The 27,355-nt window shown below is 43.6% G+C and overlaps 1 protein-coding gene and 1 non-coding gene across 4 annotated transcripts in view; one reads left to right on the top strand and one right to left on the bottom strand.

Moving 5' to 3' along the window:
• The window catches only part of LOC139265700 (ATP-binding cassette sub-family C member 5-like), a 315,900-nt gene that overhangs the window by 248,302 nt on the left and 40,243 nt on the right, over positions 1–27,355 (top strand). For 2 of the 3 annotated variants that reach the window (XR_011593604.1, XR_011593603.1), the window contains exons 25-31: positions 2,008–2,097; positions 4,589–4,778; positions 9,933–10,092; positions 10,283–10,361; positions 13,379–13,492; positions 19,648–19,812; positions 22,865–26,266. Coding sequence is in view for 1 of the 3 variants with exons in the window: in XM_070882951.1 (XP_070739052.1) it covers positions 2,008–2,097; positions 4,589–4,778; positions 9,933–10,092; positions 10,283–10,361; positions 13,379–13,492; positions 19,648–19,812; positions 22,865–22,975 (909 nt within the window). In the remaining 2 variants the exon portion in view is untranslated. Of the gene's footprint in view, positions 1–2,007; positions 2,098–4,588; positions 4,779–9,932; positions 10,093–10,282; positions 10,362–13,378; positions 13,493–19,647; positions 19,813–22,864; positions 26,835–27,355 lie in introns of those variants that run through there. The other variant, XM_070882951.1, reaches the window with a different exon arrangement.
• Positions 6,000–6,112, bottom strand: LOC139266470 (U5 spliceosomal RNA). Its single transcript, XR_011593715.1, has one exon. It is a non-coding gene; the product is annotated as a U5 spliceosomal RNA (small nuclear RNA).

Below are 27,355 nucleotides of genomic sequence, written 5' to 3'. Positions count from 1 at the left end.
CGAGACTTGGATATCATGGTACATCAGTCATTGAAAGTTGGCATGCAGGTACAGCTGGCGGTGAAGAAGGCAAATGGTATGTTGGCCTTCATAGCTAGGGGATTTGAGTATAGGAGCAGGGAGGTCTTACTGCAGTTGTAGAGGGCCTTGGTGAGGCCTCACCTGGAATATTGTGTTCAGTTTTGGTCTCCTAATCTGAGGAAGGATGCTCTTGCTATTGATGGAGTGTAGCGAAGGTTCACCAGACTGATTCCCGGGATGGCAGGACTGACATATGAGGCGAGACTGGATCGACTGGGCCTGTATTCACTGGGGTTTAGAAGGATGAGAGGGGATCTCATAGAAACATATAAGATTCTGACGGGACTGGACAGGTTAGATGCAGGAAGAATGTTCCCGATGTTGGGGAGGTCCAGAACCAGGAGACATAGTCTAAGGATTAGGATTAAGCCATTTAGGACTGAGATGGGGAGCAACTTCTTCACTCAGAGAGTTGTTAACCTGTGGAATTCCCTACCGCAGAGAGTTGTTGATGCCAGTTCATTGGATAAATTCAAGGGGGAGTTAGATAAGGCCCTTACGGCTATAGGGATGAATGGGTATGGAGAGAAAGCAGGAAAGGGGTACTGAGGTGAATGATCAGTCATGATCTTATTGAATGGTGGTGCAGGCTCGAAGGGCTGAATGGCCTACTACTGCACCTATTTTCTATGTTTCTATGCCAGCACGCACTGATGACATGGCAGAATGCAGGTGTTGCGTGGTCTCGGCCTGCCGTTCACTGGCTACTGCCACGTCAGCCATGGCCTGGGCCATCATGTCTTTGACCTCATGGTCACTTTGCTGTCCAGCATCCGTTGTAATCGACCAAGGATGGGCTCGATGGGTCCCTGAAGCTCGAAGTTGAGAGATGCTTGGATGGGCAGGGCATGTTTGGTGAGGCGATGGAGAGGTCTCAGGCTGGCTTCAGCAAGGAGGAGCATGGCCTGATGGACATAGAGAAGGGGTAGGCAATGCAAAGTCTTTACATTGCGGGATAGACTGAGGTTCACATGAAGGTACTGGAAGGTGAATGGAAACGGTACTCGCCCTGACTACCATAGTAAGGCCATTGAATGTATTGTGACATTGGGTCGCTGTTGTTGGCGCTCTGGGCTGTAACATGCTCAGCCACCTCCCTCCAGATCCTTGTCAAATCGCGAGGTGCTGGCAGTCATCCGTCTTCAGGCTGGAGGGCACTCCAACGACTCTCCACTGCCTCCAGCAAGGCATCAAGGGCGGTGGGTGAGAAGCGGGAGATAGCTGGCATCCTCCTTGCTCCTTAATTTTCATGTTCTGAAGACCTTGTGGAGCTGCAACTGCGCATGCGGAAACTTGAGTTGCCATGCCTTTAAGACCAGGCGATCAGATGAATCGGCGCTCGCTTCATTTCCCGCACCCCCAATTTCTGCCCCCAAGTTAAAATTGACCCGAGAGACTCATCGTACAGTCTTCCACTCAAACTCATTCTTTCCCAGGAACATAAATCTATAGAACTGCTTATCTCCTTCAGACTTCTCTTCCTCCTACAATCTACGGGCTTTTAAAATCCAAACTTAGTGTCATCTAACCATTACTGCTTGATTTATCATTTTTCCCTCTTGCTTATCAACCTTAATAATGTCCTGAACCATGGGCCTTTCACCTCACTTTCTCAATACAAAAAGAAGCATGCTTTCCCTGGCCACTGCTGAATTCGGGAACTTATCACGTGAGGGACTGAGGGCACAGATCTCTGCCTTAAGAATGTCACAGAATAATATGTTGGAGTAAGGTGCCTCTGTACTAACCAAAATGCTTTTTCATTCAATTTTTTTAGATCTAAATTTTTACTTCCACAAAGTGCTACCTGATATCTCTGACTAAATTAGTTCTGTGTCTTTTAGCTAACAAAATGTAGAATTATGTACTGACAATTTATTTTTTCTCATAAGAACATCCTCTTTTCCCCTTGTTTTTATCAATCAGCTGACAGGACTCTTTCAGTTTACGGTCCGCTTAGCATCAGAATCGGAAGCCAGATTCACGTCTGTAGAAAGGATCAGACATTACATAACGGTGAGTTTTGTAGTTCTGATTGCAGCTCAGATCATACTTGCACTGTTTCCAGTAATTTACAGGTAAAATCTTACTTGTAAAACTTACTTCAAATGGAAATATTATTGTTAGATAAATACTTGTGTGTGACGTATTTAGCTGTGTTTGTGTCCCACAGTGGTAAGTTTCAAAATCAAATAACCTTTTTTTCCCCCCGATACATGCTGCTGTAGCTCTGTTCCATATCTGTTCTATCAAAACCACATGGATCTAAGATGTGGGATTGTGTGAATGAAAGAGTTTTATTAAAAACTATGAATCCTGACCTAATGGCACAATCAGTCATTCTTCATTATCAGGTTGGCTATAGACACTACAAGATGTTGCCATTATGCTTTCCTCTTTGCCAGTGCTGCAGCTGTTTGCCTGTCGTCACTTTTCATTTAGGTCTTTACACACACTGACTTACACTGTGGCTTTGGTCTTCCATATAGTGCAGCCTGGACCTCCTGGTGGACACTACAAACACAATTCGGAGATGAGTGGCGGCTCCACCACTTAGAAGGCATGCTGAATCCCCGACACAAGGCCAAAAACTGGAATATCAGATCTTGGTCTAACTCCCGGTATCTTACAGTGCATTCCTGGCTGAATTATGGGTGTGCACCGGAAGGGCCACGGATTCAGCTCTTGGCCCAATGCTAAAAGTACCGAAGTGGCTCTCATCAAGGTCACAAATGACATCCTTTGTGACTGTGACAAAGGCAAACTATCCCTCCTCGTCCTTCTTGACTTGTCTGCAGCCTTTGACATGGTTGACCACTCTATCCTTCTCCAACACCTCTCCACTGTCATCGAGCTGGGTGGGAGGGACTGCACTGGCCTGGTTCCATTCTTATCTATCTAATCATAGCCAGAAAATCACCTGCAACGACTTCTCTTCCTGCCCCTACATTGTTACCTCTGGTGTCTCCCAAAGATCTATCCTTGGCCCCCTCCTATTTCTCATCTACTTGTTGCCCCTTGTCGACATCATCCGAAAACACAGCATTAGCTTCCACATGCATGCTGATAACACCCAACACTACATCACTACCACTTCTCGACCCCTCCACAGTATCTAAATTGTCAGACTGCTTGTCCGACATCCAGTTCTGGATGAGCAGAAATTTTCTCCAATTAACTATTGGGATGACCGAAGCTATTGTTTTCGGTCCCCGTCACAAACTCCTTTCCCTAGCCATTGACTCCATCCCTCTCCCCAACTTCTTTCTGAGGCTGAACCACACTGTTTACCACCTTGGTGTCATATTTGACGCTGAAATGAGCAATCGACCACATATCCACAGCATAACTAAGACTGCCTATTTCCAGCTCCGTAGCATCGCACTTCTCCACCCTTGCCTCAGCTTTTCTGAAGCCCTCACCCATTCCTCTGTTACCTCGAGACTTGACTATTCCAACACAATCCTGGCTGGCTTCCCACATTCTACCCTACGTAAAATAGAGGTGATCCAAAACTCGGCTGCCCATGTCCTAACTCGCACCAAGTCCTGCTCACTCATCACCTCTGTGTTCGCTGACCTTCATTGGCTCCCGGTTAAGCAACTCCTTAATTTCAAAATTCTCATACTTTTTTTTATAATCTCTCCATGGCCTCGCCCATTCCTATCTCTGTAATGTCCTTCAGCCCCACAACCCCCCCAAGATGTCTGCGCTCCTCTAATTCTGTCCACTTGAACATCCCTGATTATAATCGCTCAACCATTGGTGCCCGTGCCTTCTGTTGTCTAGGCTTTGGATGTCCCTATGTAAACCTCTCTGTCTCTCTACCTCCTTCAAGATGCTCCTTAATACCTACCTCTATGACTTCTTTTGGTCAACTGCCCTAATTTTTGCTTATGTAACTCGGTGTTAAATGTTTTGTCTCATAATACTCCTGTGAAGCACCTTGGGACGTTTCACTATGTTAAAGGCACTATATAAATACAAGTTATTGTTAATAGTATCCTTTAAGCATTATGATGTTGTCTGTCTCTTACCCTGTTTATCCTGTCCATTACTTGCCACCTTAATATATTAAAATCATTAAATAATAACCACACTTCCTAAGTATTTTACCTCATGATCAAATCTTAGGGTTTCCTTTCATACAGAATAATCTACACACCCCACTCAGAAGTTTGTAAGAAGTGATTCATCATTGAATAATTTAACATTGAATTGCTTTCTACTGAACTGCGACACAATCCAATCATGATAGGGAATTTATATTGTAAGATTATACAGTGCCTCCTTGTCTTGCCTTGTTTTTCGTTTTGTACCTATAAGCTGCTGATCAGAGACACCCTGTGAGCATGATATCACAGGAAGAAAACGTGTTAATGAAAAGAGGATTCTACACAAGATGCCTGCCCCAACCATCTTTTATCAGTAACCCCTTTATTGTTTGACTGACATATTACTGTTACAATTTGGTATTGTTACCTTTTATGTTCTGTATCACTTTTAGAATTTGGAATCAGAAGCACCATTCCATATTCCAGAGACAACACCTCCCCCTGATTGGCCTCAGGAAGGCCAAATCCAGTTTGATGAAGTGGAAATGTGTTACCGTGACAACCTACCACTTGTGCTAAAGAAAGTTACATTTATCATCAAACCTAGGGAAAAGATTGGAATTGTGGGAAGAACAGGATCAGGTATATCTGTTCTATTATGTTATTTATAAATTATTTTTGAAAAATATTGAAATTAATTGAAGAGGTTGTTAAGCATTTTCAAATGGTGTTACTTATATGAAATAATGGGGGATGGGTGGAATTTTAACCTTAAAAAAAGGGTGGGTTGGGGTTGTGGCGGTAGTTAAAGTGTTAAAAATCTTAATCCTGACCTAAACCCACCCACTTCCGGTTTTATCGGAGGCCTGACGGGGGGCTGGGAGACAATCTGCTGCCAGGAGGCTGGTTGTCTATTTAAATATAATGAGGTTGAAAGCCTCTGCTTTAACCTCAATTTTGTATTTAACTTTAGCTGGTAGGGAATTGCACACTTCGTGAAACCCATCAGCTAACGCAAGGCAAGGACTGCTGGATGCAAGAGCTAAATGCCTATACATTTACCTCCTGAATCCAGGGTCCCTACCAAACCCACCCCCCCGTGATCAGAGACCCCCACCCTGAGGCCTTTGATCACCCCCACCCCTCCCCTCCCCTCCCCCATACCCCCAGGCATGTTGCTGCTCCACTGATAATGTAATGGGATGGATCTTAGGATCCTGCTGTTTATATTGTCTATTCAACTCATGACATCATTTAATATACAGTCCACACTTGATAATATTTTTGCGCTACTAATTTGAATTATTCAATTCGTTGAATGAGGCAATGTAAACACAACAAAGTAAGAATTTAGTGCTAAAAAGTTTAATTTATCTTTCTCCGTCTTAATCTTTGAATTAAGCAACTTTGAAATAAGAGGAGTAGATTCAACACGAGTCATAATCATAGGCGGTCCCTCAAATGAGGATGACTTGCTTCCACATGAGTTCACAGATGTTTCAATGAAGGACCCGATATTCTAATCATGAACTTCAATTGAAGGGGCGGGAGATGCCTGTGCATGGATTTTATCCTGTGGCAAGGGTTAACCAGGACGGCTGGAGACCTGCTCTGCTGCACGGACCCAGTGTGCACACATATCGCAGTGTGGGCTGGCCCGTGCTGCCCCTGGGCCCTCGGCACTTCTGGGCCCCATACCCTCACTTGTCACACCTCCGCCCACGATCTCTCGCTGCTCCTCCGCCACAAAAACATCTGCCGCACCTCTGCCACGATCTCTCAAAATAATAATTACAACTTCACAAAGCCACACTTACTACACATTCAAGAACTAAAGATCAATCTTTTTTTCAATAATAAGACAGCCCTACAAAAGCAGGGCCACAAAAAATTAATTCAAACTCCGAGTGTTCCTCTCCACGGAAATCTTTAGTTAAAGGCAAAATATTTATATGATCTGAAGAGAAAGTAGAGGAGCAGCAAGTGACATCATTCTGACAGTTAACCTGGAATCAGGATATTGAATCTTAAATCACCGGGTTCTAATAAAGGACCCTTTGTTTCTCCGAATTGACACAATGTGCAGTTAATAATTCAGATTACAGTTTTAATTTTTACTAAAGGATGAGACTGAAGTTTTTTTAAGTTTCTGCTATCAAAGCTGTATGTAAGGATGGTTATTGTGAAATCTTGGTAGACTATGTTTCTCCACTATTATCTTTGTTATTAAATGAGCAGTTTTGCTCTACAAATAGTCAGGACCTTATTTCCTGAAATTTGTCATTATGAATTGGTACATAAAAAGAAGAATCTCCTGGTGTGTCTGACACCCTGAGCTGTCCGAGAATCTTAATGTTGTGATGCCATTAAAAAGTTTGTAAGCCACTTTCTCATTGGTTTAAAAGTACCTTAAATAACTAAACCATTTAGGGAAATAGCTCTAGTGCTTCAAGACATGATGCCCAACCAGAAGGTTACGAGATTGAGTCGCAGGACTGCCTGTTACTCAATTAAGTACGTAGGTTTTAGCCATTTTCTGTTAGAATGATTTTCCATCTAGAAATATATCATGTGGGTGGAGAGGAGGAAATTAATGGACGTGTTTATTCGCAACACCAAAAGCTCTGATTGGTCTCCTTTGATGATAGATCCTGATTTCTGATTGGTCCCCTTCGAGAACAAGACACACCCAGCAGTTTCTCTGGAAACTCTTTTTGGAGTTCACCTGCAAAACATAAAACATTAAACGGTGCCACCCGACCTGGGTGACACTCCAGACATTTACAAGGCCCTTTTTTTTCCCCCCTTTTTTTTTTGTTTTTTTTTGTGTTTTTTTTTGTTTTTTTTTTGGGCACTAAAATCACAATTTTTCCCCAGTGCCTCCTATAAAAGGGAAGGGGACACTAAAAGCACCGGCAATTAAAACAAATTAACTTTAAAACGTAAAATCAAATTAAAATTTGGTTGCCGGGCGTGATGATGCACTCCAGTCCCTCCGGTGCCGCAGTTTCTCTGGAATGTGTAATTAGACCCTCCCTGCCTACATAATCAGTTACTTTGCAAAGTGTAATTTGAGCCATTCTGACTGCCAACTCCAGACAGATCAGAGCTCACTGACAAAGGACAGGGCTCACCCTTACAGGTCATCATCATAGACGATCCCTCGAATGAGGATGACTTGCTTCCACACCAAAAGGGATGAGTTCACAGATGTTTCAATGAAGGACCGATATTACAGCCCTGAACTCCAATTGAAGGGTTGGAAGATGCCTGTGCATGGATATTTTTAACGTGTGGTGGCCATTGTACATCAGCCACCACACAGGCTTGACAGAGCTAGGTCTTTATCCAGTGGCAAGGGTTAACCAGGATGACTGGAGACCTGCTCTGCTGCACGGACCCAGTGCGCACACATATCGCAGTGTGGACAGGCCCGTGCTGCCCCATGGTCCTCGGCTTTTCTGGACCCCATACCCTCATCCGCCACAATCTCTCGCCGCTCCTCTGCCACAAACATTCGCTGCACCTCCGCCACGATCTCTCGCCGCTCATCCACCCCGACCCTCCCGCTCCTCCGCTGTACCTGGGCCCTGCCGATGTTCCTGCCCACGCTCCAAACGGTGACCTGGGTTTTGATGACGTCACCCAGTCACCCACCACGAAATCATTGCAAACTTGGAACGTCTCGCGCTGGAAGTTGTAGTAGTTAGTAGTAGTTAGGAGGTTTAGAGGGGATTTGAGAGGATTTTTTTTCACCCAGAGGGTGGTGGGGATCTGGAACTCACTGCCTGAAAGGATGGCACAAACCCTCACCGCATTGAAAAAAATGTTATGTGTGTATGTATGATCCCTCTAAATTAAATCACTCTCCACATGATAAACAGCACAATTTTTTTAATTAAAGGTAATGCACATGCAAAAAATGTCAGAGATTTTCTGCCTTGTATTGGTATCAACATCTCATTATAATTAGTTTGGAACGGAATGACTGGAAGTGAAAGTATTCAGTCTGTGAGTGACAATAGTGACTCACATCACCAATAGATTCGTTAATTGGATCGCAGCTTGTCACTGTGTCACAATAGTGCCAATCGCTCAAGCAATCAAACTTCAGACTTCTTATTCTTCAGTTGAAAAATGGATTTACACCCTCATTCATAATTTCCAGTGTTTGAAGAGAAAAAAAACAAAGTTTTATGTTGAAAGATGGGAAATGTAATTTAGGTTGATGTGAGGACAGTTTACTAAAACACACAGATGATCACTGCCAACAGTTTGAGAAAATGCTAGGTTTATATATTGGAGCAGGCTGAGGGTGTCCCTATTTATTTTGGTGTTTTGCTGTAAGGAGGTCTATGGCCAGGCCTGTAACAAATGAGAAGATGGCAGAGCCCACACTTCATATAATGTTTATATTTCTTTACAATGTAACCCTCTGAATGAATGTCCTTTGTATCGCTTTACAAAGAACCAGCATTTACACAACACTTTCCTGTAGAAAAACATCCTAACGTGCTTCACAGAGAGTAACGAATGGATTGAGTCTTACTGGAGGTTAATCGAGGTGATCCTACAGATGGTCAAACAGGCGGTGTTGGTACCTTCTCGCACCCACAAACATGTTCCTGATCTCCCCCTGCCCAAGTTCCTGACCTCCCCCTGCTCAAGTTTCTGACCTTCTCCCCCCGCCCCCCCTCCTTTCCCCACCCCCCCTCCCTTCCCCACCGCCCGCATAGATGGGGCATTGTGTGATTGTTAACAGGTTTATTAGATATGAAGTGAATAGTGACAGCATCATGGCTTCCGATTTCATCCAGTCCAATGATGTCACTTATCACACATGCCCTGAGCTTTCTGAGAAATCAACCAATCAACCAGGTCTAGGGGGAGGAGAGGGAGAATGTGGTGCAAGAGTAAAGCGGGTGGGCGTTGGGAAATCGTGATCCATCTTACCATCTGGATCATGTTCTCACTCTCATCCTCCCGCTTTAAACCTGGGTCACGATCTTCCCCCAACCCCACTGTGCTCTCCATGTTCTTTACCCCACCCCACTGCCCCCCCCCCTCGAGTTCCTGACCTTCTCCCCTCTCTGTCCCCCTCTCTCTCTTCCCCCTCTCTCTCTTCCCCCTCTCTCTCTTCCCCCTCTCTCTCTTCCTCCTCTCTCTCTTCCCCCTCTCTCTTTCCCCCTCCCTCTCTTTCCCCCTCTCTCTTTCCCCCTCTCTCTTTTCCCCTCTCTCTTTCCCCTTCTCTCTCACCCTCTCTCTTCCCCTCTCTCTCCCCATCTCTTTCCTCTCTCTCCCCATCACCCCATCCTTCTCTTTCCCTCCTCCCTCTCTCTCCCCTCTCTCTTTGCAAATTCCTCTCTCTTTCTCCCTCTCTCACTCTCTGATTCCCTCTAACTCCCCTTTCGATCCTCTCTTCTCCCCTGGGCCAACACGGACCCAGTGACAGACTTTCTCCCACGGGAGCTGAACAAAGCGTGGCCCATGCTGCACTGCAGTTGCAATTGTGGGGCACTGCGCATGCGCGGCCTCGGTGACAGCGCACATGCACAGAAGGGGATGGGTGCGCATGCGCAAAAAGGGGCGGGCTCAATCACAGGCATGCGCAGAAGGACACGAAAATGTTCATGCAGATGAATGCCCTCATACTTCCCACTTAGTCATTACTGCCTCACCCATTTAGCTGGAGGAGATTCTGTGATGATTGAGTCATTTTATGAATGGAAAGAAACTTGAGGGAAGAAAGTGAATACTAACCAAATATTAATTTACTCTGTCATATTTTATGCACAGGGAAATCATCCCTGGGAGTGACATTGTTCAGACTGGTAGAAATTTGCAGTGGCTCTATTACAATAGATGGTGTGAAGATTAGTGACATTGGATTAGATGACCTGCGAAGGAAGCTGTCCATTATCCCACAGGAACCCATGCTCTTTGTTGGGACTGTAAGGTATGTATCTGATGAAATTAAGGATGCTAGCAATCTGGTATTTTGGGAATAATACATCGGGGAGTGTAGATGATAGTATATGTGAGAAAAACCTTCATATAGCTGAAGCCTGGATCCTTGGGGCAGTATCACAGCTATATTAACTCTGAAGACACATTATGGAAACGTATGATTCTGTGTTTATTTTCAGGTCAAACCTTGACCCCTATAATCAATACACTGATGTTCAAATTTGGGATGCATTAGGAAGGGCTCACATGAAAGAAAGTGTAAGTACTAGTTAAATATGTGGCAAGGAACATAAATTTTGATTGTATCACATGTATCTGGTAGGTTTCATTTATCTATAATATTGAATCTCCTCTGATGCCATAACCATTATTATAACTTTGTGAGATCACAAGGCTGCCTTGTCATATCACAGAGCAGCATACGTGTCATTAGTGTTGTTATTTTTTAATTGATTCGTATAAAAACAACAAGAAGCATTTATAGAGCACCTTTAACATAGAAAAATGCCCCTGGGTGCTTCAAAGAGGTGTAATTTCTTTTTAAAAAGACTACAGTGAGACTGTCAGGACAACTCAAATGACAGACTCATCATATAACACTACTACCTTGTGACAAGTTATATTTAAACGGAGCAAACGAACAGCCAAATATTTGAGGGAATATTTTGTAGTTTTGGGAGTTCAGAAGACTTGGATGACTCTCCTCTGTGATGTCACTGTTGTGATTTAATTCCATTAGAAATAGAATTTTAAAAATGTGGTTGACTCCCTTGATAAGCTGGACTTTGCCTCGTTTATTCATTCAAATGGCAGGGTTTCCCATTTTATTCCATTGATTAGTGAGGTTTTCCAATTGTATTCCACTAATTGACTGGGTTTCCTTATTGCAGAAAGATGCACTCTTCTGAAGCTTTCCCAACTCCAAAAGAGCACATCTTGCTGCAAGAGTGTATTACTTTCCATTTTCTTATCCAGAGATTGTTACAATCCTATCATTTAGTGAGAACAGGACTGTACAATGACGTGGAAATTAGGTCACTGAAAGCTGCACTGAAATCACATCTATTATACAAAGGATCCATTATCAGAGACAATTCTGAACCCCATTTGTTTGGTCTGGAGCCAAACACAGCCCAGAGAAAAAAATCTTAGAAATTCTTCAGTGATAATGAGTTATTGGTTATTCTCTGACATAACTGAATGAATGCTTTGAACTCACCTTCAAACAATGGCATACTGTGTAATTCTATGCAGAGTGACGATTTGCACTAAGTTTTTCTGCGTCCTTCTGCACATGCACGCATTGGACTTCACCCCCTTTTTGAGCATGGGCCCTCGATTAAGTCGTGCATGCGCAGTGCAATGTACAAGGAAGCCGGAAGTTGGAAATGGGGCCATGAACCGCATGGAACTGCCACTGGACTTGCTTTTCGTTTATTGATTATTTGGAACATTTTCACAGCCTTCTGTGGGAGAGAAAACTTTGGAAGTAGTGGAAAAGAGAGAGAGAGAAACTGTGGGGGGGGGGGGGGGGAGAGAGGGGAGGTTGGGGGAGAGAGAGAAAGAAACTGAGGGGGGGGAGAGAGGGGAGGTTGGGGGAGAGAGAGAAAGAAACTGAGGGGGGGGGGAAGAGAGAGAGACTGGGGAGAGAGAGAGAGACTGGGGGAGAGAGAGCGACTGTGGGGGCGGTGGGGGGGAGAGTGAAAGAGACTGGGGGGGGGAGAGAGTGAGAGAGACTGGTGGGAGAGAGAAAGAGAGAGTCTGGGGAGAAGAGGGAGAGAGACTGGAAGGAGAGTGAGAGAGAATTGGGGAAGAGAGAGAGAGAGAGAGACTGGAAGGGGGGAGAATGAACGAGACTGGTAAGAGAGACTGGGGAGAGAGAGAGATAGTGGTGGAGAGACTGGAGAGAAAGAGAGAGTCTGGGGAGAAGAGGGACTGGAAGGAGAGTGAGAGAGACTGGGGAAGAGAGAGCGAGAGAGAGACTGGAAGGGGGGAGAGTGAACAAGTCTGGTAAGAGAGACTGGGGAGAGAGAGAGAGATCGTGGTGGAGAGACTGGAGAGAAAGAGAGAGACTGGGGAGAGAGAGAGAGAAAGAGAGAGAGACTGGGGGAGAGAGAGGGGTGGCAGGAGATTGGATTGGAGGGGAGAGAGGGAACTCTGGGAAGATGGATCACATTCTTCCACCCTCCCTGTACACCCGCACCTGATTTCTCGGAAAGCTCGGTGCGTGTGTGACAAGGGACATCATTGGAGAGGATAAAATCTGGAAATCACGACACCCACCCACTTCATACCCAATAAACCTGTTAACAATCTGTGACCCACACATAATGCCCCATCCATGGCGGGGTGTAGTGGGGGGGGGGGGGAGTGGGGTAAGGTCAGGAACTTGGGCTGGGATGGGGCAGGTACTTGGGCTGGGGGGTTGGGTAAGGAACTTTGGCTGAGGGGAGTCAGGGACTTGGGCTGGGCGGGCGGGTAAGGAACTTTGGCTGAGGGGAGTCAGGAACTTGGGCTGAGGTTATCAGGATCTTGTGCTGGTATGGGGGAGCTCTATCCTGTCTGGGATCTGAAATCAGAATGGCTCAAATTACACTTTGCAAAGTCACTCAGAACTTGGGCTGGGCGATTCCAATTACACATTCCAGAGAAACTTCTGGGTGTGGCTTATCCTCCAAGGAATCCAATAAGCAATCAGGTCATGGGACCATGGAGAGCCTATCAGAGTATTTTCTAGTGCAAATAGCTACATCCTATTCTATGCGTTGGCAGCTCATTGTAAAATCTAAAGTACAATTTAAAACAAATTATAGAACATACACTGCTGTTGATCAGTAAGTTTTATTCCATACAAATGACATTCATTCAGTTACATTCAAATTCATTAGTCACATGCTGCAATAAGGGACTTTGTATTGTGTTCAGTTTGCCCTCAGGATAAGCTCAGAACTATAATTGCCATCTGACAATTATGAATAATAGGTGGTACTCTTTAGGGATGAAGCACATTATTGAACAGAAAAGGGGAAGCTTTACTCTGCATCTAACCTGTGCTACCCCTGACCTGGAAATGCCTGATGCTAACGATCAATGCCTAAAATGGGAGGGTGTTCCATTGTTTGGAATTAACATCTCTCAGATTGATGAAATCAAAGGTTTACCAAAATATTTTTGGTAAGAAAGAAAATAGATTTTCAGTTCTTGAAAGATAAAGTCTAGAACAATTGAATTAATTTTATTAATATATCGTATTTTTGGATGTATGGATTTCACAGATAGCACAACTGAATGGGAGACTTGACTTTGAAGTCATGGAAAATGGAGATAATTTTTCTGTGGGAGAGAGGCAGCTATTGTGTGTGGCTCGGGCTCTGCTTCAGCACAGCAAGGTAAAAATGTCAAAGGTATCCTTTAGCAGCTTTCACTGCTGGAAAAAATATTGACTATTTCCCCTGGTTGGGGAGTCTAGGACTTGAGGGCATAGTCTAAAAATTAGAGCCAGACCTTTCAGGAGTGAAATTAGGAAACACTTCTACACACACAGGGTGGTAGAAGTTTGGAACTCTCTTTCGCAAATGGCAATTGATGCTAGATCATTTGTTAACTTTAAATCTGAGATTGATAGATTTTTGTTAACTAAAGGTATTAAGGAATATGGGCCAAAGGGTATATGGAGTTAGGTCGCAGATCAGCCATGATCTCATTAAGTAGCTCGAGAGGATGAATGGCCTACTCCTGTTCCTATATTCCTATGCAGCATGGTAGAAAAACAGAATGCCATCAAAACCAATCTTGTACAAAAGGAAGCCACATATGTCCCTAGAATTAAAAGAAGTGCATATAGTGGTCTGAATTTTCCTTAAGCCCGTTTTCTAGCGTATTGCCAGAGTTGTGCTGCTTATTTAGGTCCAGAAATGCGCCAGAAAAACATGTCCGAACTTTCCCCGATGTTTGTGATGTAATCTGGAGCCGCGCAGCATGGTCATTCGCCTCGGGCAGTGGAGCCTGCTGTCTGCGCCGGAAAAAGCAGCTGGGCCTTATGCACATGCACGGGGGAAAGAACTGACGATCTTGACGTCGTGGAAATGGCCGCGCATGTGCAGTAGAGCTCCGAGTTGGCAATCGGCCATTTTTAAAGAGCAAGTTGTGTGTGTGTGCCAGAAGGAATGCTGTGTGTTGAAAAATCACAGCTGCATGCAGAAGCAGGGCTGTGTGTGTCTGAGAGCATTTGAAAAAATGCTGCGTGTGTCTGAGAGCAGCTGCAGCAGTACAAGATGCAATGCGGACCAAGGACCAAGAATTTCTTGCTGGATGAAGTGGAGAGACTAGTTACTGTGATTGAGAACAGATGGCAGGAGCTGGATACCAGCAGAGGTCACACAAAAGTTACACCAAAAGAAATGAAGAAATGAAGAAACGCTGGAACCAAGTTGCAGAAAATTATTGCGCAGTGGTGAACACCAAGAGATGTGGAAGCCAGTGTAAAAAGAAATGCAGGACCTTGATCAAATAGTTAGTGTAAGTAATATTTTCATTTATTCGATGCAATTGTAAATGTGACCAGCTGTGTATGTCCCATCCAGCAGAAAGACATCGTCTCTTAAAAAGTTGCATTTTCATCTTTGCAGAGGAAATTGGCCCACAACGAAAGGGAAAGAACTCGAACAGGAGGAGGCCCGGCAAATCTGCACCCACTGATACCCTTGGGAGAGAGGGTCGTTGCTTTGATGGGTCCTGCCTGGAGAAAAACACTCACCACTGCACAAGCTGGGCCCACACTCGAGGGAGAGGGTAAGTCCTGAAAATTCATCGTGGCTCTTCAAATCAACCTGCTGCCTGGCCTGCGCTGTGTGAGCCTACTCATGCCACCCACCCTGCACCCTCCTCTGCTGCTAACCATTTGACTATTCTGTTATATTTTGCAGAACCTGAGGCCAATCCTGAAGATGCAGAAGAAGATTCAGACGCGGACGAGCCTGAAGAGGAGAACATCTTCCAATCCAACCCTCCAGACCAACATGGGGGGAGGGGGAGGGGATGGAGATGGATGAAGACCCCACTGTTTTACTGACTTTGGAGGAGGTGCTGCTCATTGCAGTGACAGCCCCTTCCGTGACTAGTGGTTTGAGTGCTGGTGGGACATTCCATGGTTTCCCACCTTCCGAGGTTGCGGGTCCCAGTGGTGTGGTTCAGCAAGTCACACCCAGGGCCCCATCGTCCCAGTCTGTGGGTCCCAGTGGGATGCAGCGAGGCAGACCCAGGGTGAGGGGAAGCAGTGCTCGACCATGCTCTCCTGAGATGTAGGATGTAACAGATGTGGTTCAGATGATGTCATTTAGTGCAGAGAGCATTGACCTTACCTGATCACTCCTGGACACCATCAGTGGGGTGAGTGATGAGGTAGCGGGACTGTCGGGAGAAGTAACAATACTCGCCGGGACCATCAGTGAGGGAATAGTGTCCATGAGAGAGGGAATGTCAGAGGTGGTGCAAACCACATCAATGGCCATGAGGGAGGGAATGTCAGAAGTAGTGCAAACCACGTCAATGGCCATGAGGGAGGGAGTGTCAGAAGTAGTGCAAACCACGACACTGGCAATGAGTGAGGGAATGTCAGAAGTAGCAAAGGCCATCAGGGAGGGAATGTTTCAGTCCGCTGAGACACTGTCAGGGTGCATGAGGGACGGCATGTGTGAGTTAGCTGCTGTAATAAGGGAACACGCCCACATCCCGCGCCCATTGACAGAATCAACTGCCACTCCCCCTCCAATCCCCACACCAGCCTCTGAAGAGTCCCAAGCCGGGCCCTCCAACTTGCTGTCTGACGCTGACACCCCCCACAGCCAAGAGGTGCTCAGTACCTGAGATGTTAGAAGGTATAAGCTTGGTACCAAGCCCAAAATCACTGCGTCACCGCCTGTAGGCAGGGGTGGTGGAAAGTCCAAGATGAAGCGCAGCGGGCGGTCGGTCTTACACTAAGGGGGAGGAGAGATGGGTGCAGTCTTTCTTTGCTGCTGTTGTTGTTGATGTTGTTACTGTTGTAACTGTTCTCAAATTAAAAGTTTTTTGTAAGTTACGTAAATTTACAAGTTTATAAGTGATCTTAAAGTTTTTAAGTGATCTTAAAGAGTCGTATTAAAGTAAAGTTTGATACAAGAATAATTTTATTAAAGTTAAGTTAAGTACATTGTAAACTTTTGAATAAAATATATTTTACATTAAAACTGAATCATGTTCCATTAACACAACACAACATTACGGAACAGCTCCAAACAATAAACATGGTCCATGTGGAACAGTTGTCGCTGAGCCCTCAGTAAAGCGTTCACGGATGAGCTGCTGGCGCAAGGCTCGAGCAATCGTTAAAGGAGCACGGTGGCCCACCCACCTCCGCCGTCGTGCTCCGGCCTCAGGCACTTGCATGGTTTCCTCATCCTCGTCATCATCCTCCTCCTCCTCCTCCCCCCCTCCTCCTCCTTCTCCCCCTCCTCCTCCTGCTCTTCCACATCATTATCATCAGCCACTCTCACCACAGGTGGGTCTTCCACTACCAGGTGCTGCTGCCTCATGATGGCTAAGTTATGCAGCATGCAGCACATAACAATGAACTGACTGACAATCTTAGGGGAGTATTGCAAGTAGCCTCCGGAATGGTCCAGGCATCGGAAACACTGTTTCAAGATGCCAATGGTCCTCTCTGTGATGCTGTGTGTCGTAATGTGCAACATGTTGTATTCAGGGTCAGCTTCCGTCCGGGTTACGCGTCGGGGCGTCATGAGCCAGGTGGCGAGGCCATACGCTTTGTCTCCCAGTAGCCAACTCTGCCCTTCTGGCTGCTGCTCAAACATAGCAGCTATAACACTGTCGCCTAGGATGAATGCATCATGGGTGCTGCCAGGGTATCTTGCATCGACTGACATGATGCGATGCATGTCGTCACACACGAGCTGCACATTAATGAGTGGAAGCCTTTTCTATCCCTGAACATCTTGGAATCCTCCAAAGGTGCTCGCAAGGCGATGTGGGTACAATCAATGCAACCCTGTACCTTTGGGAAGCCAGCAATCCTTGAGAAGCCCACAGCAGGGTGGTCATGGGGAACTTGATGAAGTAATTCCTCCTCGCATACAGTGCAGCCATGACCTGGCGAATAGAGACATGTATTGCATGTCGAGAGATGGCGCACACATCTCCAGTTGTAGCTTGAAATGATCCGGACGCATAGAATGAAAGTGCAGCTGTAACCTTCACTTCAACTGACAAAGTGGTCCTTCTGACGCTTCTTGGCTGCAGGTCTGGTCTCAGCAACTTACAGATCTCACGGACAACTTCTCTGCGGAAACGCAGCCTTCTGACACAGTCTACGTGACTCAGGTGCAGGTACGAATTCCTGTCTCGATATACCCATGGTGGGTAAGGCCTCCTGCCCAGCACCCTACGGGCTCTGATGTTCCTGATGCGATGAGCTCTAATCAATTGTCTCCTACGTAGCACCATGATGCAGAACGCTCGCACAGGGTATAGCATTGTCAGTTTTGCCCCCATACTTAAAGTTAAACTTTCAAAGAAACTCAAAACGGCAGGAAAGCAGGCAGCACAAGTTCACAGTTCTCTCTCCCCAAGCTCTGTATGGATGGACTACACCCAAAGGCCTTGTGTCCTCTCCTCTCCCCCCGCCACCCCCCCCCCCCTTGAATCTTGTGACCTCTCTCTCTCCCCCTTCCCTGCGCACCAAGCCTTCAGATCGGCTGTCTCCGACCCTCTCTGGTCCCCGAGTGAGGTGCCTTACTGGTCCGCTGTGGCCCCGAGTGAGTGTCGGTCCCGGTCCCCGGCCCACTATGGCCCCGAGTGAGTGCCGGTCAGTGCGAATCCTCCCCTGCCGAGCTGCTCTGGTCTCCGTGTGCGTGCCTTCCCGGTCCGCTATGGCCCCTGAGTGCGTGCCATCCCGGTCCGCTGTGGCCCCGAGTGAGTGCCGGTCAGTTTGCTCCCTCACCCGCCAAGCCTCTCTGGTCCTGAGAGCGTGCCTTCCCGGTCCGCTCCGCTTTCCGCCCCTAGCCCAGGCCGAATGGCCGCTGATTTACTTATCTACGCCGATTTCTTTAACTCTCCGCAAGGGTTTTCTCAAGAGGCCACATACGCTGGTCTAAGCAGAACTGAGTAACTATCAGCTGGCCAAAGTTCCCTAAATGGCCAGAATTGGCGTAGGTGACTGGTTATGCCCCCTTTTGAAGAAAAAAAAAACGTACCTAAAAAAACATAACTAAATGAGTTACGCTGGTGCAAATTAATTGGGGAATCTGGGGATTTTTAAGTTAGGCCAGAAAAAGCAACCTGCTGCAAAAAAATGGCGCAAATCACTGGGGAAAATTGAACCCAGTAAAACTAGGCCAAAATGTACAAAGCAAATCAGATTTAAGCAGAAATCTTTTTTCAGGCTTAAAGAAAATAGTTCACGAGAAAACAGGGATAGGTGTCAATAAAGGATGCTATCTGAAGGACTTTGGAGGAGAAGATAATGAATAGCCGCAGTAGTAATAGAAAAGTGTTTTTCAGTTATGTTGGAAGCCAGAGGGCCATGAGGACTTGTGGGAAATGTGGATGTAATGTTCTGCACATGGATAGGGCAAATGCGAAGCATGTATACACCATGCCGGGTTGCATGCTGCAGGCTGTATGTCACATTACATGAATCTCTGAAGATCCAAAACCAGTGCCACGAGGCTACTGCAAAAGCAAATTGTGTTGGGATGTTTTTCTAGGTTGGGTCAATAGAAAACAAAAAATACTATACTGCCTTTGTACATGCCCTTGGTTAGGCTTCATTTAGAACGTTTTGATCCCCTCACATAGATAATATAGAAGTCCTGGAAAAGATTCAGAGAAAGCCAACTAGATTGATAGCTAGTTTAAAGACTTCTAGTTACTATGATAGGATTAGAGAGCTTGGGCTGTTTGCTCTAGAAAAGTGTAGATTTTGAGCAGATATGATTGATGTCTTTAAAATAATGAAATGATTAGATTTGGTCCATGTAAGTTTTATAGGTTAGGATGGACCAGCGAACATGTATACAAGTTATGTGAGCAGAGAACTAGGTTAGATGTCAGGAAGCACTTATTTTCACAGAGTTTTATACCTATCGTATAAGCTGCCCACTCATGCAAGTAGTTCAGATTTGTTACAAGCATTCAAAAGAGAGCTGGATAATGAGTTTCTGAGTGCAGTTGACATAACTACATGTAGAAGATAGATGGTTATGGTGGATGTGTCTCCCGGTCACTGGTCTCCTGGAAGTTGTTTGATCACCTTTGGAGGGGTGTTGGAGAGGAATTTCTGAGTTTCCAAAAATTCCCGAGAAATGTATTTTCTTTGTTTGTTCCCCCCCAGGGAATTGCCTGGCTGGTTAGGGGGAGGGGTTCAGATGGGGATCATGGTGAGCATAAGTTGTGTGCATTTTTTTTTCCATCTGTTCGTATTTTTGAATTTCACCAAATGGTACTTTCCAGCTTAGTGCTGTAACTTTTGAAACATATTCTTTCAATGTAGATTTTACTGCTGGATGAAGCCACAGCTGCCATCGATACAGATACTGATGTATTGATTCACAAGACCATTCAGGAGGCATTTTCCGATTGTACAATGCTGATCATAGCCCATCGTCTCCACACAGTGCTGAACTGTGACAGGATCATGGTGCTGGACCAAGGGGAAGTAAGATATTTTTGCTTGTCAGAGTTAACATTTGCAACTAGATCAGTTGTTGGAGACTGAAACCTGATTGATTTTGAAATTCTGTTTCCTGCTGCGATTGGCCTCAGCCTCTCTGGGTTAAAGCTGGGAAAAACACACTCAAGGTTCCTGCTCTGAATAAAAATGATCCCTACTTGAAAGTGCACAGGTGAACATCGCTTGAGGAGATGGAATGGAATGACCATGATGCCCCTGTGACTCAATGACAATTTTTATCTATGTTTTAGCTTGGTATTAGTTCCTTTACTTCATTCACAATACAGAAAGAGTTTAAAACCAGCTTCACTCACAGGAATCATGTCACAGCTTAACTCAATACAGTGTTTCAAAGATGAGTCAGTTATCTCTAAGCAGTTTTCTTGAGGGAGGAGCACAGAATTATTCAAACAGAATTATGCTATGCATTTGTTCACATAAGTGTCTGATTATTGGCTGCTTTTGAATTTAACAGACCATTATTTAAATTCAACAGAGTCCATGTAACTGTTTTTGGAGTATTTATTAGCTTGTACTGTTCAAATAAATCAGTTTAATCAAAGCAAACTTTCTGAGACTTTGAAAAGATATTAGTTAAGGTAATAGATAACTCCTGTAATTCATGAGAAAAGGAAAACTTATTCAGTACATGAGATTGATTATAATTAGTTTAGTGCAGATTTGCAAACTATTATTTTCTATTAGGTTGTTCAGAAATAATTATCATTTATTACACTGTTTCAAAACTCACTTACTCCTAAATGCACCAGCCCTAACTTTTTCAGCCATTTTTAGTCAGAACTAGTGGGCAAGTACAGCAAGTTCACACTGTTGCAGTCATTTCAATGTCGGTCTATTGGTGAGGATTGCAACAGCACACCATGTGGAGCAACAGGGTATCTCTGACAGCAACTTCCGGTTTTCCGCGTTTAATTGTGCATATGTGGGCGCTAGAAGATGCTGTCAGATTTACCTTATAATAATCCGGGTCATGATGTTTCTGCTATTTATTAATTTATTCATTAACTGGCAGTTAAAGTCTAAAACAAGATCTAGTATATTGTCATTCTGCCACTTCTTGAAGACGAGGAGAATCAATATTATAGCAAATCCAAAGAAGTACATTTTGCTCATTATCCCGCCCGCACTATGACATAGAATTACATAGAATATACAGCACAGAAACAAGCCATTCAACCCAACAAGTTAATGCTGCCGTTTATGCTCCACTTGAGCCTCCTCCCATTCTTCCTCATTGGCATAATCCTCTATTCCCTTCTCCCTCTGTGCTTATCTAGCTCCCCTAAATGCATCAACCAGCGGATGTGGTGTATCTGGACTTTCAAAAGGCTTTTGACAAGGTCCCGCACAAGAGATTGTTGTGCAAAATCAAAGCACATGGTATTGGGGGTAATATACTGACATGGATAGGGAACTGGTTGGCAGACAGGAAGCAGAGAGTCGGGATAAACGGGTCCTTTTCAGAATGGCAGGCAGTGACTAGTGGAGTGCCACAGGGCTCAGTGCTGGGACCCCAGCTCATTACAATATACATTAACGATTTGCATGAAGGAATTGAGTGTAATATCTCCAAGTTTGCAGATGACACTAACCTGTTAGGTGAGTGGGCAAATGCATGGCAGATGCAGTATAATGTGGATAAATGTGAGGTTATCCATTTTGGGGGCAAAAACACGAAGGCAGAATATTATCTGAATGGCGGCAGACTAGGAAAAGGAGAGGTGCAACGAGACCTGGTGTCATGGTTCATCAGTCACTGAAAATGGGCACGCAGGTACAGCAGGCGGTAAAGAAGGCAAATGGTATGTTGGCCTTCATAGCTAGGGGATTTGAATATAGAAGCAGGGAGGTCTTACTGCAATTGTACAGGGCCTTAGTGAGGCCTCACCTGGAATATTGTGTTCAGTTTTGGTCTCCTCGTCTGAGAAAGGACGTTCTTGCTATTGAGGGAGTGCAGCGAAGATTCACTAGACTGATTCCAGGGATGGCTGGGCTGTCATATGAGGAGAGACTGGATCAACTGGGCCTTTATTCACTGGAGTTTAGAAGGATGAGAGGGGATCTCATAGAAACATATAAGATTCTGACGGGACTGGACAGGTTAGATGCGGGAAGAATGTTCCCGATGTTGGGGAAGTCCAGAACCAGGGGACATAGTCTTAGGATAAGGGGTAGGCCATTTAGGACTGAGATGAGGAGAAATGTCTTCACTCAGAGAGTTGTTAACCTGTGGAATTCCCTGCCACAGAGAGTTGTTGATGCCAGTTCACTGGATATATTCAAGAGGGAGTTAGATATGGCTCTTACGGTTAAGGGGATCAAGGGGTATGGAGAGAAAGCAGGAAAGGGGTACTGAAGGAATGATCAGCCATGATCTTATTGAATGGCGGTGCAGGCTCGAAGGGCCGAATGGCCTACTCCTGCACCTATTTTCTATGTTTCTAAACACACTATTAAACTTACCAAATATCAGGACAAGTCTAAACACTCTCAAAGACATAGGGAATGAGGACGTACCCAGGGGCGGTTTGCCCATATGGGAAATTGGGAGGTTTCCCAGTGGTTCCATAGTGCTGTATTATCGGTACGCACTTTTTCCTTTTGGGGTAGCCAGTCTGACCCTGGACTTTCTCACAAGAGTAGTTGGATATATAGAAACCAAAAATATCGAGAATAAAAGGGATAAAAAGACCTAAAAATGTAAGAGGTCTCCTCTAACATTCGAATACCCAATCAATACTTGCTACCAAGGCTCACATATAAAGAATGACCACTTGGGCAAGGCACAGGAAGATTCTCATCATTTGTCTAGACGTTCCCCAGAACGAAGCAGTGCATTCAGGAGAAGGTACATCTGTAATTAAAATAATTTGTTTTAGTTCTTGCAGCGGGATGGGAAAGGGGGAAGAATTGTTCTTTTCAATTGACAATATTAGGAGCACTGATTTCTGATGACAGTAAATAGCAACCAGTAACAGAGCTCGTTGTGTTAACAATCACTTTCTCTATTTATTAGGTTGCTGAGTTTGACAGCCCCGGTGTTCTGCTCTCCAATGACAATTCAAGATTCCATGCAATGCTCAGCACAGTGGAGAACAGGATTATAGCACCACCATCCAGCGGTTAGTCTCCTTGATCAGCAGCCAAGTCGGAACTCACCAGACTGTTGCTGGCCTGACCATGTGATGCAGCCTCTCTGAGGGGCCTCCTATCATAAGAAGCTGAGAAAAAATTGAGGATACTTTGTGGATGGATAAAGTGATTTGAAGTAAAATGTCAATAATGCATACTTTATTTATTGTATCTTACAGCCACCACAGACCATCATAATATAATTTGCACAGTAGTTATGTCTTTAAAGGGGGAATATCTAATGAAATATACACAGAGTAATTGGCTTAAGACTACTTTAAGTGCAGTCCTGCAGTATACTGCTCCATGGGAATGGAACAGATGTTCACAGTTTTAAAATAAGTGGAGAGCAGCCTTGGATTATTTTTAAATTGATAAATTATTTTCTACTTTGAAAAGTAGGGTTTCCTTTTAAATTAACTATCCCTTGCCAAAAGCTATTTTTTGAATATTAACCAGAAGGAATGAATGGTAAATATTCATTTATGAGACAAGTGAAAGATTCAATGAAACATTGGAGATCAAGGCAATCTTGCAACCCAGCAATTGTTTTTCGCTAAATTCGGTAGAAAATCCACAACAAATGCATTTTCTTTACCTTTTAAGGACTTTACCCTTTCTCATTTTGGTTTAACAGAACTGGAAACTTTTTGTCAATATAATTTTATGTTATCACCAGTAAGTCTTCTGTTATTTTATATAGAACACCAGCACTTTGAGCCCATCTACTGCCCTCATAAATGGGAGTATAAAATTCAATAAAACAAAATCCATTCTTCATTATTAGTTGTGGATTCACGCTGTAGAAGAATTCCTGGGGGTTAGCGTCATCCTTAATTGAAATTCCATAATTCTCTTATTTGGAGCAGACATCAATATTTCACACTTGTGCACCATTCTGTGAAAGCAAAATGCATGCAGCTCAGGAACTACTTAACAAGAAATTACAAGGTGCCAGAGATCATTCATTTAAAAAAATGATTTTCAAAAATGATTTGTGGTTCATTACAAGCCCTTTATGCACTATCTGTATTGGTCCACTGTGCAATTTGCGGCACTGTGTAACTGGAACCAGCAGAGTACTGTCATCCAGTGATGTGTAACTAACAGCCAATCAGGTAGCTGCTTCACAGTCATATGCTTCTGAACACAGCTGCAGCTGTCAGTGGGTCACTATTTATAAATCTTTGGAGTGAGAAGCTTCTGGTAATGTTCCTGATTAAAAGTTTCAGCATGTAACTCCACAGAGTTTTTCATCGTAAGAAAGCTTTTCAGTTATACCCTGGTAAGGGAACTAAACCCAATTGGATTACCTGGTAGTGTAAAACATTGATTGTTTTATCTGTCTTTCTTGTTTTATCAGTGTTTGTTGAAGAACCTTAAATATTTACAAGCTATGGAGGATAGAGTCAGGACTATTCATTAATATCAGTGTGTTTAATAATATGTTGAACATCAGATACTGATAATGTTATTTTCTGACTATTTTCTGACCATTCATAGTCAATGTTCAGAAAATATAATCTTAATGTCACTGATGTCATTGATCAGATGTCAATATCCAGAGTTCCTTAAAGTCTCTGCTATGCTTTGACAATAATAAACAGGGCTCTCATGGCTGCAACACATGGTGACTGGATCAGAGCAAGTCTCTGAATGGATTCTTGATGAGCGGAGGAAGGGTAACTGAACCTTTGAGGAGTGTTCCTTTATTAATCACTTTTTTCTGTGGAAAAGGTTAAACATTTTGAACTGTTATATTTGTAACTATATTAACATTTAACAGTGTTATGTAAATAACCTCAAAGACATCGCATCCTGTGAGATAGTACTGGCACTGAAACCTCAAAAGTACTGATCTCATTACAATTAAATAAATACTTGCATTTACTTTTTGTTATGTATTTAGAAACATTTCTATAAAAGGTTTCATGTTTATTATGTAGAACTTAGAAGAAATTAAACTAACATTTTAAATATTTAGGATCCTTACAACTGGAATTTCAAGGGAAATTCGCAAGAAGACAGCCATTAATGGTGGAAAGGTCATTTGCAATCAAGGGCAAATGAACAGCGAGTGAATTATAAACTGTTCTTGCCTGCAGAAATCTTTTCATTGTAAATATTAGAATCTTTTCTTGTGAATAATGTATGCAGTGTATTTACTTCTGTTGCTCAACTTTGAAGCAACAGAAATAATATATTAATGAGTATTCATGTCAGAAAGTCAAATAATCAGTAGTATGGAGAAATGCAATCAGGCATAACACTCAGTTCATTTCCCAAAGTATGCTCTGTTTTCTCTAATTTAAGGCCAGTTATATCATCCAAATCAAGTTTATTACTACTATATTTGAATATTTGGATATAAATATAGTAACCTGTACAGAATGAGATAATATATATTATTAGCTATTTTGAATCAGATTGCCAATAGTTTGTCTTACGAGGAGATCTGAATAGTTGGCAATACCTGAATAGCTTCCAACTCTTTTGTCATTGTTATAGTGCACAGATGCAGTCACTGTAACGTATCAAAGAGGTACAAAATCTGTAAAGTGTAAATATGTCCCATCAACTACCAAATTAACTTTTAACACATTGTTTTCTCTCTGTACAAAGATATAGTGACTATATCTGTGTAACAGGTACTCAGGATGTTACTACTTTTTACATCAACTTCTATGATTAAAGGCATACACCTAGAATTTCAGTCGTGGTTCTCCCAATCTACTGCAGTAACATCGGCAGAATTCCTGGTAAAATGCTGTAAAAGGCCAAAAACAGTCAATTAAACTTTCTCCTGATATTCCGCCAAAATTATGGTGGGAGATTGGGAAAACCCAGTGGAAATTCTCCCCCATAGTGTTTGCTGTAATCTTTCTTGTCACTCTCTATATTTTACCTCTACTACTGTGAACTTTGCTCTTTTTTTCCTTTTATGCTCCTAATACACATCTTTCTCCCTGCACCCTCGCAGTGTTGAAATAAAAACATCACAAAGTTTATTAATAATCTTTCCCTGAACCTCAAAACTGCGTATGTCCTTACATTGACTTAGTCCTCCCTTCTTCCAACAATCTACAAGCTTTTAAAACCCAAGCTTAGGTTATCCAAAAGCTACTACTCAATTTAGCTTGTCTTCTCTCCTTACTTTTTTCAGCCTTGCTGCTGTCTTGCAATATGGGCCTTGGCTCTTCACCCAAGGTTTTCAGCAAGAAAGGTTTGAGTGGGACATTGCCTCTTTTTAAACATCAGAAATAGGTGCTTCCGTCATGTTGATCAGGTACTTTTAATTTGACAGTGTAATTGTAGCTGATGGACTAATGTCGATCATTACTTGATAAATGAGTTATTTTGCACAATTCATTGTACATTTTAGCCAAAGCTGAGGACGATAATGTTGCTGCAATGACTATCTTCATGCACAGTATTTATATTTGAGTGTTTGCATGTTGTGTACTACCTTGGTGCATATTGCTGAAATGCATAATATTTACAGTAGTTTTACTAGATATTATTGTTTACAAATGTCTTGTACTTAAAATTGTCAGAGACCTATATGTGTACTAGTTTGTTGTCAAGGTATTGAAGATATATGTATATACCCACAAGATTGAAAGGTCTTGTCCCTTTGTCAGCTATGGGGCAGTAAAATATTCAGCTTGACTCATCCTTTACAGCTTCCTAACAAATTATTGTTTGTTTTGCCACTTTGCAAACAAGGGCTATAGGAAGGAGTTTTTACCTGCCCAAGGTTCCATTCATAAATCTCTCTGTATGATAATGCAATCAAAGACTTCCTTGGATGTAAAATGGAACTTATATAATAATAAAATTATTTTTATACTGTAGTGGTGGTTATTGTCTTTTTTTTCTGTATTACTGTAGAGTGCTGACGTGTTTAAAATCAGTTATTAATTTTAAAAGAAAACCTAACTATGTTGTTAATTCTAAAACCTTCAGAAAATTAAGGGGTAATTTTAACCCAGAAATTGGGTGGATTTGGAGCATGGGGGTAGTTAAATTGTTAAAAATGGGATTCCTGACCTGAACCCGCCCCCAACCCGCCCACTTCCAGTTTGAATAGAGGCGGCAGGGGGGTGGGGGCGGGATGGGACATCAATTTAAATATAATGAGGCTGGAAGCCTCTTCTGTAACCTCCATTTTGTTTTTAACTGCATGTGGACGGATTTTATACCATTCATGAAACCCAGCAGTTACAGCAAGGCGGGGACTACTACATCCAGGTGCTAAGTGCTTTTATACCTACCTCCTGGATTGAGGGTCCCTGCCTAACTCACTCGCTGGATCGGAGAACCTCCCCCAGGCCTCCGATGTCTCCACGAGATTTCCAATCACACCCCCACCCCC

Source organism: Pristiophorus japonicus, chromosome 6, assembly GCF_044704955.1.
Source record: "Pristiophorus japonicus isolate sPriJap1 chromosome 6, sPriJap1.hap1, whole genome shotgun sequence".
Lineage (NCBI taxonomy): Eukaryota > Metazoa > Chordata > Chondrichthyes > Pristiophoridae > Pristiophorus > Pristiophorus japonicus.
This window is presented reverse-complemented; position numbering and strand designations above follow the sequence as displayed.